Genomic DNA, 12,351 nt, shown 5'->3' with positions numbered 1-12,351 from the left:
GCCACTCATCTCTGGTTCAATTCATTAAGCACCACGGCCAGACAGAGGCCTGGTGCAGGTGCTAGTGTGGCGGCCGGACTGACTGAGGAACACAGGCGGGAGGAGATGCCAGCCTCTGTCAGACGAGAGACGTTTTTTTACCAAAGTGACCCGAGAGCCAAAGCCATGGATGAAAAAAATTATGCAGTTTATACAACCACCATTCTTTGTGAAAAACATGCCAATCACATCAGTTTCACCAGACATTCGGACAAGTGATGTCAAGTAAGCATGCTTATCATGACAGCACAGTGGTTAGAAGATAATTTCAATATGCACCAAACTACACTCACAAGAAGTCAGTCAGTCAGTAATGCATTCAGTACGCTGTAAATTTATGACGTCTTAATCAGATCATTCTTCCTAAATCAAGTCAAATAATTTTCTCCTTCTTGTTTTGAGTGTTAAAGACTAGTTAACTGATGAATCCACCAGATTATCCCACTTTAAATTAATATTACCATTTGTTCTTATTAAGCCCATACGTCTAAAAAAAAATTGGTCACTTTTCACCTAAATCAAGAAAAATTTGCTTTCAAATAATGTTTTGAACCATAACTATTCTTGAATAAAGAAAATTTCTAAAAAAAAATTTAGGATTAAGCATAATTTATTGCTTAAAATAAGCCTATTAAACTTATTTTTAGATAGCTTTTTTTCTTATTTCAATAAATCTGAGTTAATCAGTGAAATATACTTGAAGTATTGGCAGATAATTTCACTTATTTCCAATAGATTTACACTGAAAACAAGGGAATTTAATTTTAAGGGGGTGTGTTTTTGCAGTGTAGTAATGTTGTTATATATGTTAGGAGTGGCTTATTTTTAAAGGCATTTTTGTGCAACTTAGGTATTTACTCTGTAAGTAATTGCTGCCAAAAGTTTACCATTACACAATGTCAGACAATCTATCATTATTATAGATGTTGGAATTTACTACTTGTTCACATTTGATGTTGAAAAAAAAAAAAGCAATAATTTGTTTTTTGCACACTAATATTTGCTGTTGTGTATACTTGAAATTTTACATAAATCTTTTAATAGAATTATCGACTTGACATTTTTGGTTATCGGCATTGGTTAAAAATGTATTATCGTGCATCAGTACTTACAATAAAGTTATACTTTGAAATTTCAGTTTGTAACAGAACAGACTTAAAGCGCATCTTTGCCTGAATTAAAAAAAAAAAAGTCATGTCCAAACACACTCAAAGTAAATTTTTTTACCATTTGATACTGAAAAGTCAAATTTAATAAAATTGGTAAATAATAATAAATTCACATTGATTGGCAAAAATAACTAATGAGTACAATTTGGCAAAAAAATTGACCGAAAAAAGAAAATTTGATATAACAAAAACGCACTGTAATTGGACAGAGGGAATTTTTATTTTGGCTGCAGGCGGTATCAGTTTCTTTGCTATGGTGTGAGGTTATTTTTGCACTGAGCAGCTTGGTATGCCACCTTATGTGATGCTGACAGTGCTCGCTGGTTTACCAGCACATTTTTGCTGAAAAAATCAAGTGGCTTATCAATGTGATTTGGGTCTAATGTCTTTAAGTGAGGACTTCATTGATATGGCTTTATGCTGTCCACTGCCAACATTTTTTAGACACAGTAAACATATAATATGTTTATATAGTAAATATATAAACATATTGGTCTTTCCTTGTTTCCCACTGATGCCAAAAGCCACATGCACTTTGTCATATTTCCTCATCTTAACTCTTCATATTAGCTCCTGCCATTTGCTGTGTGCTCTTGTTTTGTTCAAAAATACTGCGCACACTCTGAAAATGAGAGCGCCAGTGCCATCCACTGAGCGGATGTGCAATAATTTCACTTTATTCTAGTACGGCAAAAAGTATGTATTCTGAGGTCACGTAGGCCCCCCCGGCATCGCTCTGCGCTCCCCTGGGGGAGCCCGCCCCACTATTTGAGAAGGACTGTTCTAGCCAGACAATGAGCCAAGCTCCAAAACGACGATGTCAAGCGTCCGTGTGGTTTGCTGACTTTATACAGCTGCTCATTACATCATCAAAAAAGATCACAAACTCGCACCAAGTATTCGACCACAATTGAAAATGCACAGTACAACAGGTGTTGCCTCTGTGGATGCTTCACAATCTTCTTCTTCCTGCCTTTGACTGGATCGGACGTGTTTCCTCCCTGCTGCTGCTTGCTGCCATCTTCGTCAGTCTAGTCTCTTTTTTTGTATTTTTCTCTGTGGATCAACTGTGCTGGTCTCTCACACAAAACGAAACGAAAATGGATCTGATTAGTTGGTTTCACAGCGTAATTGGCAAGTTTTTTTCAACAAGACATGGTGCACCAGGAGAGCCGTCCTGCCCATATAGTACCTTCGCAGCTGGATATGTGAGAGATTCATGGGATCACTGGAAGCCAGCGTGTCTTACTGTCCTATCTGTGGAAGATATCGAGGATATTTGGCTGTTTGGCTTGACGGTCGTGGGGTTCCTCCTGCTTGGCTTAGGAGGTGCCCTGCTCTACCGTTAAGTTTCCAAGACTGCAGCTTTCAAGGAAATCAACAAATTGACAACAGATCAAAAGCTGCGATTCAAGGCATTGGAAGACCGCATCAAGGTTCGGACCGAGAACTGGCTCCGTGAACTCACGGTTCGGTCCAAGAAAGGATGGAGAAAAGTGGATGCTACCTTGCGCCAGGTGACGGAACTGTCGGGGCAGGGATTGGACTGTCGAGACAGACCGCAACAATTGGCAATGACTTAAGGGACCTGAGGTCTCGCCTAAGCCATGAGTGTTAGGTTTTGTGTTGGTTCCCTCCTAGTTTGTCCCTGTGATTGCCCATTTATTTCACCTGTTGTTCCTGCTCCTAGTGTATCCTCCAACTTGCATCCTCCTGTGTCCACACCTGTTCTTCGTTGTCTCATTACCCCTTGTCTGTGTGTATATAAACTAAGTTTCTGTTCAGTCCTGGGTGCGTCATTGTCTATGTGCACGTCAACGTCTGTTCTCAACAGTTTTCGCCGTCCAAGCCCTTGTGTTCCTCGAAGTAAGTTTTCGATACCAAGCCTTTTGTTAGTGACCTGAGTTTTGTTTGCTTCTGTGTTTTTGGGATCCCCACTATATTGGTTGGTCCTTTGCATTTTGTTTGGGGTACTTGACAGAACGCATTCTGTCAAGTAATGGGGGCAGGCAGATGTTGTGTGGGCCCAAGTACAGGGAAAAGGAAGCGGTGAGGCAGGACGGCAGTGGAAAATTATTTGATTAAGGCAAACAAAGTACCAACCAATATTGTGGGGATCCAAAAAACACAGAAGCAAACAAAACTCAGGTCACTAACAAAAGGTTGGTATCAAAAACTTAGAAGAACACAAGGGCTTGGATGGCGAAAACTGTTGAGAACAGACACTGACAAGCCACATGAGGTCCCAAAAGTGACATCTTTGTTCGAAATGACAACAAATTAAAAGCTGCTTTTGAAATTGTCTTTTTTGTAGTTTTTTCGACAAGAAGTCAGCGGTCCACGAGGCTCTGTGTGACAACATTGACACCCGCACGGTCATGGAAGAAATGAGACAGCTGGTTAGTCAGAGCAACAGCTACATCGCCAGCAAGAAAAGTGCCAAAATGGGACCAAACCGCATGCTAATGGAAAGTATTGCCATGTATCTCACCAAAATGCTGAAGGTGAGAAGATTTCCACTACTCTGTAGCACAGAATTTATGCCATAGTAAGAATGTTCAAGAACCATAATTGACCTCAGTTCTTTCAAATTTGCGTGGAAATTTTCAACCTCCTCATAAAAGTTTGTTGACTTCTAGATATTTGGGGCAATTGAAGGATCAGAGCCTATTGGTTTCCCAGTGGGAGGACATGGACAGAATGTTGATGTAAGAAACTACCTTTTTTTTTTTTTTTTTTTTTTTTTTTTTTTTTTTTTTTTTTTTTTTTTTAGCTTTTTCTTAAAGTTGAGCATGTTTCTGCTGCCCAATGCTCTTCGTTCTTTTTTTTTTTTTTTTTTTTTTAAGTTCATACGTTCATTTCACTGGAAACAAAAGACCGCCTACTTTAACAATTGTAATATTTGTTGGCCAGACTGGAAACTCTCTCGTTGATGTGGAAGTTATCATATGATTGACTCTGTAGTTTCTGTTGTCTTTATAGCTGGAGAGCACAGTGATGCCTTTCCTCTCTGTCCTCTCTGACTTCCGAGAGCAAGTGCGAAAAATTGCCAGAGAGGAGAAGGGTACGATGCATAGTTTTCTGCTCATCTTTAATTTTGGCTAGTAGGATTTATGCACAAACTCTACAGCATGAAAAACTGTTGAACACTTATAAATTATTTTTTAACTTTATCCACCAGTCATGGACTTGCTTCAGCTCTGTGATGATCTCCGTGATGTTACATTACCGGAACTAGGTGTCCGGCTCGAAGATCATGAAGGTACTATCATCTTTTGTGTACTTGGATTAATGGATTGTAATAACTACGATCTTTTGGTAAGGCCTAGTGCAACGTAAAGTCTCGTCATTAAATGACAGTTATTCTGTGACTCAAATCAGAATAACTGGGGCAACTTCTATAATGATTATGTCTTCTATTATTACCCATTTTGGAGCACTTATTAGCTTTATGTATCCTGTAGCTACTGTAATGAAGCATGAATGCCTTGCAGGACTGCCAACTGTGGTCAAACTCCTGGACAAGGACATTTTAGTGAAGGAGAGGAATGAGAAAATTAAGGTAAGGAAAGGCGGTATAATGTAATTTCAATGTGTGACTGTGAACAAAGGTTAGTGTGAGCCTTACATTTAATGTTCATGAAAAAAAAAAAAAAAAAAAAAATCACATGCTCAAAAAAAATCAGGAAACGAGTATTATGTGGATTAGGAAGCAATAGATATCATCACTATTGACGTGTCACTTTGTCATTCTTATCGCTGTTATTAGCTGTTGAAAACTTGCAGTAAAAAAAAAAAAAAAAGTTGCTATTTTGGTCAAAAACTTAAATATTGCTATTGATCCTGAAAATATAGGTGATTATCTCTGCATTTGGTGATTTTTGTGCTTCTAGTGTAAAATCTGAGACTTGTATATCCATTTTAAGTTGTGTTAGATAAAATAATCTGGATTTTATAAGGGAACGACTTTGAATTTTTTGATGCCGCTGCTCATAGAGACTCGTATATGGCTAAGGTAGGAGCCTGTTTTGGTTTTAGGTCAGTAGCAGCTTTGGTTTTGCAAATATAGTTTTTGAAAATAGGCCCGCTACCAATTGGCCCGTTTCCTGTGTCATGTCAATAGGTTATGAAGTCTATGACTCAAGTAATTCATTGTGAGTAACTGCTCACGATGTTTGCTTTTTTTTTTTTTTTTTTTTTTTTTTTTTTTTTTCAAAGCTCAAAATTATCTGGATGAACTGCTATTATTATACTGTACTATCACCTATTACAAAACCACATCAAGCCAAAAGAAAAAAAAAAATCTTTTTTTTCCCCACCAAAAAATTTTTTTCAGAAATGAAGCACTATTTGTCCAAAGAGCATGAGTGCCCTCTAGTGGAGAAAATATTTCCTATTAATGGAACTAAAAGGAACGTATCTCAGGTTTTCAGTGGTAAAGTCTGTGCCAAATAAAAACTGGAGGGGATGTTAAAATCTGTGCTTTCGAGTCATGCTGACGGCAGCACCCTATGTCAAATAATTATGATGCCACATGATTTAACAGGCCGGCATGATCATAGAATGGTTGGCACATGCAGGGCCGGCCCAGGCCATTTGGTATTGACCAAATATTTATTTTCCACCATGATTTGCAAATAAATTCTTTAAAAATCAAACAATGTGATTTTGTTTTTTGTTTGTTTTTTCTTCCACATTGTCTCTCATGGTTGAGGTTTACCCATTTTGACAATTACAGGCCTCTCTAATATTTTCATATGGGAGAACTTGCGCAATTAGTGGTTGACTAAATACTTCTTTGCCCCACTGTACCTTAACTGAATCAAGCATCTTGAATACCACCTCGGCAATATTATGCCCAACAATGTTTGGCCTTGTCAGTGTTTCAAAAGGAGCATCAGTCAATTTTCACTTTAATCCATGTGAATGTACAGTACATTACTGCTGTGATTTATAGAGGCTTGCTTTTAAACAGAAGGCTGACGATGGAAACCTATGTTTTCAGATCGACGAAGAGAAGCAAAGTAAGAAAGCAGAGGCTGCCAAGATAAAAGAAGAACAGGAGGTCTCAAAACCTTCAGCTTGTAATGATTTGCTCAAAAATATTATTTTACGGTAACTGTATTTTTGTTGATTGGTGTTGTTTCAGATGGCCAAGCTAGCTAAAATGAAGATTCCGCCATCTGAGATGTTTCTTGCAGAAACTGACAAATTTTCCAAGTTTGATAAAGCGGTAAGCAGTGTTGTTTTCGTGGTCAATAACGAAAATATTTTGTCAACGAACACTTTTTTTTTTTTTTTTTTTTTCATGACGATAATGAGCTAAAACGTGTTTTAGAAGACAAAACATAACGAGACGAATGCCAGTTTTCGTCTGATGAGACAAGAACGAGATGAAATATGCGCAATAGTGTCCATCACATGTTGATTGCCTTCACTGATAGGCCAGCCCCCGGCCGCCTGCCAGTTTCGGCTCGTCATTCCCCTGCTGCTGCCCCGGCAGGCAGTCCCGCCGGACCCATGGCAATGTCAGTGGACGTCCGGCGGGAGGGCTCGTCGCTGGGGACGCAGCAGGGTAATGGACGCCGTAAATGGCGCATTCTCGGTGGACAAATCTGTCGAGGTTGGAGCGCGGGTTTGCCCGAGGACTGGCACTTGCGCCTTGATCAGCCGGCAAATATGGTGTGCAACAGCTGCCGGTCGAGGGAGGCAAGCACTCCCGCTTTTTCGGTGGACAACCCGGCGGCTTGTCACACGGCGTGGCCGGCGGCCAATGAGGGACAGCACTTGACCGGCTTGATGACCGGTGGCTTGTCGCACACCATGATCGCTGGCCGATGAGGGACAGCACTCCCGCATTCACAGGTCGACAGGGAGCTTTGTCACTCACAAAATGCAAGCCACCTCCTTACTAAAATGTATGTCATGATCCCAGTATTTGACATAATATAGAACACGTAGCTTACTCACTTTCTAGTCAGGCCAATGGTCCCTCGATTGTGGGATTTGTTTTGCCAATTCTTCGCAGTGGACAGGATCTTTTGGAAACCCAAAAAGGCTCGCACCACTCTCCCTGTTGTAGCAACAAAAGCCTGCAGCACATTGAGCTGACGTGACACCAAAAATAAACGAATGAATCAGTAAAATCAGCTGAATCCGCCGCCCATCTGCATACAATAGTATGGCTCTATAGCAGGGGTGTCCAAACTTTTTGCAAAGGGGGCCAGATTTGGTGTGGTAAAAATGTGGGGGGCTGACCTTGGCTGATGACGTTTACGCAGAACAATATATTTAAGATAATTTTAGCAAGCCATTCTGTGTGTCACATTTGCTGTATTTTTTTTTTTTTATTAATAATTTCAACAATCTCACAACTAGCCTTTGTAGCGTTCTCTTTCGACTCTTGCGAAATACTGCTGCTGTGAAATTAAACTAGCCTCAAGTTGCTTCAATTTCTCGCTATGTATCTTCCCGGTAATCTTGTCATACATGACATGTCAGCGTGTCTTGTTTGGTAATATCGCCTCACATTGAGCTCTTTAAAAACAGCGACTGTCTCTTTGCAAATGAGGTAGACACAGTTGTTGCGTATTTTAGTAAAGAAATAGTCCAATTTCCACCTATCTTTGAAGCGCCAGCCATCGCAGTCAACTTTTTTTTGTTAATTGTCGCCATTTTAGAAAATTTTGATTCAAAAAGTTGAATAAATATATCGATCGCTTCCACAGACTTCCAAGCGGTGAATTTCATTCAGGACCATAAAATACTGTGTGTCATATGAAATAAACATGCTTTCTGGTGTCATATACATTTTAGAAGAATACAGTGAAATTCAACCTGAACAATTTTAAACAAATGTGACCTTTCATAACACTTGGGGCTGAATTAATGTTTCTGCATTCAATTATTTTATCACACATTGAATATTGCATTACATGTTGGCAACTGTAAGGTGTAAATACAGTGTATCACAAAAGTGAGTACACCCCTCGCCTTTCTGCAGATATTTAGGCTTTTGAGAAAATTAAAGGCTTTTAGATGCGCCTTTATAGTGCAGAAAATACGGTACATAAGATTAGGAGATAAAAAAGAGGTGGGTTAATTCCTCACCCATTCCTCACCCCCACACAGTCTGTCCGAAGCATACGACAACACAACGGGAGAGGTGGGATCAAGGCACATGTTTGCGACTGCAAAAGGACGAAAGCGAAAAGGTTCTCAAGCTTGAGTGACATTGGCATCGGCTAACAGAGAATAGTGATTCTTCCAAAAACTGAGGGGCACTGCACAAGAATCTACGAATTGTATTATAAACAAATGTGATTGAGTCATTCACCCATCACCCTCCAACCAACACACATAAGTTAGCCCTACCTCAAATTCCTTGATCACCTGGCAAATATGGTGTGCAACAGCTGCCGGTCGAGGTAGGCAAGCACTCCCGCTTTTTCGGTGGACAACCCGAAAGGCTCAACACTTACTTTTTGCATTGTTTTCTTCTTAAGGTGCACAAACAAATATCTTTTCATTGGACAACACTGACAAAATGACACTTTGACACAATGAAAAGTAGTCTGTGTGACACTTATATAATAGAGTTCATTTATTTTCTCCTCAAAATATAGCCATTAAAATCTAAACCCCTGGCAGCAAAAGCGAGTACACCCCTTAGTGAAAGTTGTCAATATTAACATACAACTTGTCAACTGTCAATATTTTGTGTGACCACCACTATAATCCAGAACTGCCTTTACTTTCCTGGGCATGGAGTTGACCAGAGCTTCACAAGTTGCCACTGGAATGCTCTCCTACTACTCCATGACAACGTTGCGGAGCTGCCGGATATTTGAGACTTTGCGCACCTCCACCTTCCGCTTGAGCAGGGGTGGGCAAACCGGTCGTCGAGGGCCGCAGTGGGTCCTGGTCTTTGTTCCAACTGACCCAGCACAGATAGTTTAACCAATGCGGTTTCAGCAGAAATGAGAAGCACCTGACTGCAATCAACTGATTGCGCTTGTAAAACAGATTGGTGAAAAGGTGTCCTCTTAATGGGTTGCAACAAAAACCCGCACCCACTGCGGCCCTTTGTGGAATTAATTGCCCACCCCTGCGCTTGAGGATCCCCCAAAGATGTTCTATTGGGTTCAAGTCTAGAAACATGCTTGGCCAGCCCATCACATTTACCCTCAGCCTCTTCAATAAAGCAGTGGTTATGTTGGAGGTGTGTTTGGGGTCATTGTCATGCTGAAACACTGACCTGCGACCCAGATTCTGAAAGGAGGGGATCATGCTCTGCTGCAGTATTTCACAGTACATGTTGGAGTTCATGTTTCCCTCAATGGAATGTAACTCGCCAACACCTGCAGCACTCATGCAGCCCCAGACCATGACATTTCCACCACTATGCTTGACTGTAGGCATGACACACTTATCTTTGTACTCCTCACCTGGTCGCCGCCACACATGCTTGAGACCATCGGAGCCAAACAAATTAATCCTCGTCTCATTAGACCATAGGACATGGTTCCAGTAATCCATGTGCTTTGTTGACATATCTTCAGCAAACTGTTTGTGAGCTTTCTTGAGAGTGTGAGAGCTGCACTACAAATTTGAACACACCTGCTCCCTATGCACACCTGGACCTAGTAACAATAACAAGTCACATGACATTTTGGAGGGAAAATGACAAGCACTACTCAATTTGGACATTTAGGGATGTAGTTTCTAAGGGGTGTACTCACTTTTGTTGCCAGGGGTTTAGATATTAATGCCTATATTTTGAGGGGAAAAAATTTAACTAAATTATATAAGCTGCACACAGACTAGTTTTCATTTTGTCAGTGTTGTTCCATGAAAAGATATAAACATCTGCATAAATGCGAGGGGTGTACTCACTTTTGTGATACTGTACTTGTTCCTGGGAGGGGGGTAAAACAGAAAATAATTGAGAATGACTGTGTTAACTGTGCAGTTGGCCTAACACCAGTTTTCCATTCTTCCATAGGGTTTCCCTACTCATGATGCTGAAGGGAAGGAACTCGGCAAAGGACAAGAAAAGAAACTGCGCAAGCTTTACGAAAGTCAGGAGAAGCTGTATAAAGAGTATCTTCTGAGCAATTGAGTGCGCAGTCAGTGGAAGCAAATAGTAATTACAGTAAACCCTTTTCAATTTTAGTTGTATTGTAGGTGCTATATATCGATTTTTCTTTTTTGGACAATAATATTGTATTAGTTGAATTTTTAAAGCCCATTCACGCTTTTGGAAATAACATGGCATCTTATGTAATTCATAGTGTCATCACTGTATTTAAATGACTTGCAAATACTCTAAACGTTTTGGCTCGACTCGGGCAAAAATCGCCTCGAGATGAATAAAATTTGCGTAGTAGAAGAGCGTACTTAAATCAGAAGGCATAATGGTAAAATTATAACTCAAAACTCCAAGAACCAACAAGAACATTTTTCTTCACCTCGTCTTACAATAGCGTACCGCACGCTACACGTCACTTCCGCTCATTAATATTCATGATGTTAGCTAATGTTGCTAAGGGGGGGACACGCTACCGTTTGTCCCCATTAGTAAATGAATGGAAATTGTGTGCGAAGGAGATGTTTACAGAACTAAACCTACCAATTCTGTCCGAAAATGATGTCCCTGGTGCCAAATTCACCGGTAAAGATGTGGAAGAACATACAAATGTTCAGTTAAAGAGATGGCTTGAGTGCTGAGGGCTGAAAAAGACGAGCCGACCTGATCCAGAGCTAGATTTTTTATCGATACCTTTTTCTTACTCCACTGACAATGACATTCTCCTGTTTCAACAATCTATCCTTTACCACCATATGCCCCGTCTTTCTTATATATTATACCCTCTGGTTGTCTTACGTCTGACCGTTCTTTTGGGCAATTTACATTGCTATTTTTGTGTAGCGATCTCAAATGCTACTCGTTGACAGCCAACGAACACTTTTAATTTTTTTATTAATAACAAATCTTCATTCTAAAATAGAAATTATTTACACTTCCCCCGGATTAAGCGTTAGACAATGAATGTATGGATATAGTAGAAGTAGAGACCACCAGATTCCAAATTGGCTCTATTGTTAGCTCATTTAGCTCCGTGAAATCACAAGATTGGGCTCAGTATTTTCTTCTTAGCTTCCGCTTTTGCTCATCAACTTTTTAACTGTTTCATGTATTGAATCTATCGATATAGAACTGTAGAGTGGAAAATAAATGTGGCATGTACAAAAACTGCCTTGGGTGTGTGTCTGATAAGTGGGATTTCCTACTTTGTTTCGTCACATTGACATATAAAAACACTTTTGTTTCCCAAAAAGTTTGGGTCTGTGGTCACGACCACTTTTATTGTTGTACTCTTTAATTAGGTTCATATTCATGAGAAATGTGGCCCTTTGCCCCATTCAACTAATCTGTTTGGTCTTATTAATGTCCCGTCCCCAGCAAAAAGTGTACATGCAGGTTATGCTGTTATATCGTCCTTACCAATGTTGAGACCAAACCTACGCCCTTGCTTTAATGCCCAGTACTACTACTAGTCCTTCTCAAAAAATTAGCATATTGTGATAAAGTTCATTATTTTCTGTAATGTACTGATAAACATTAGACTTTCATATATTTTAGATTCATTACACACAACTGAAGTAGTTCAAGCCTTTTATTGTTTTAATATTGATGATTTTGGCGAAAAAGTCAAGAAAAACCAAAAATCCCAATCTCAAAAAATTGGCATATTTCATCCAACCAATACAAAAAAATGTTATAATTAATTGAAGGTTGAGTTTTTTTGTATTAAATATCAGCGATGCACTCAATACTTGGTCGGGAATCCTTCTGCAGAAATGACTGCTTCAATGCGGCGTGGCATGGAGGCAATCAGCCTGTGGCATGGAGGCAATCAGCCTGTGGCACTGCTGAGGTGTTTTAGAGGCCCAGGATGCTTTGATAGCATCCTTAAGCTCATCCGCAGTGTTGGGTCTGGTGTCTCTCAACTTCCTCTTTACAATTTCCCACAGATTTTCTACGGGGTTCAGGTCAGGAGAGTTGGCAGGCCAATTGAGCACAGTAATGCCATGGTCAGTAAACCATTAACCAGTGGTTTTGGCACTGTGAGCAAGTGCC

General features: G+C 40.0%; 1 protein-coding gene across 2 annotated transcripts in view; it reads left to right on the top strand.

Moving 5' to 3' along the window:
* Positions 1-11,781, top strand: part of LOC130917108 (cysteine--tRNA ligase, cytoplasmic-like) — a 48,773-nt gene extending 36,992 nt beyond the window's left edge. The window contains exons 16-23 of one of the 2 annotated variants that reach the window (XM_057838199.1): positions 3,523-3,712; positions 3,848-3,916; positions 4,191-4,272; positions 4,390-4,470; positions 4,703-4,770; positions 6,214-6,273; positions 6,358-6,441; positions 10,213-11,781. In XM_057838199.1, coding sequence (XP_057694182.1) covers positions 3,523-3,712; positions 3,848-3,916; positions 4,191-4,272; positions 4,390-4,470; positions 4,703-4,770; positions 6,214-6,273; positions 6,358-6,441; positions 10,213-10,329 — 751 coding nt within the window. In that variant the 3' untranslated portion in view covers positions 10,330-11,781. The remainder of the gene's footprint in view (positions 1-3,522; positions 3,713-3,847; positions 3,917-4,190; positions 4,273-4,389; positions 4,471-4,702; positions 4,771-6,213; positions 6,274-6,357; positions 6,442-10,212) is intronic. The other variant, XM_057838206.1, reaches the window with a different exon arrangement.
* Positions 11,782-12,351: the final 570 nt, after the last annotated feature.

The sequence above is a fragment of the Corythoichthys intestinalis genome, chromosome 1 (genome assembly GCF_030265065.1).
Source record: "Corythoichthys intestinalis isolate RoL2023-P3 chromosome 1, ASM3026506v1, whole genome shotgun sequence".
In the NCBI taxonomy this organism is placed as follows: domain Eukaryota; kingdom Metazoa; phylum Chordata; class Actinopteri; order Syngnathiformes; family Syngnathidae; genus Corythoichthys; species Corythoichthys intestinalis.
Note: the sequence above shows the minus strand (reverse complement) of the source record. Positions and strands in the feature narration are given on the sequence as shown.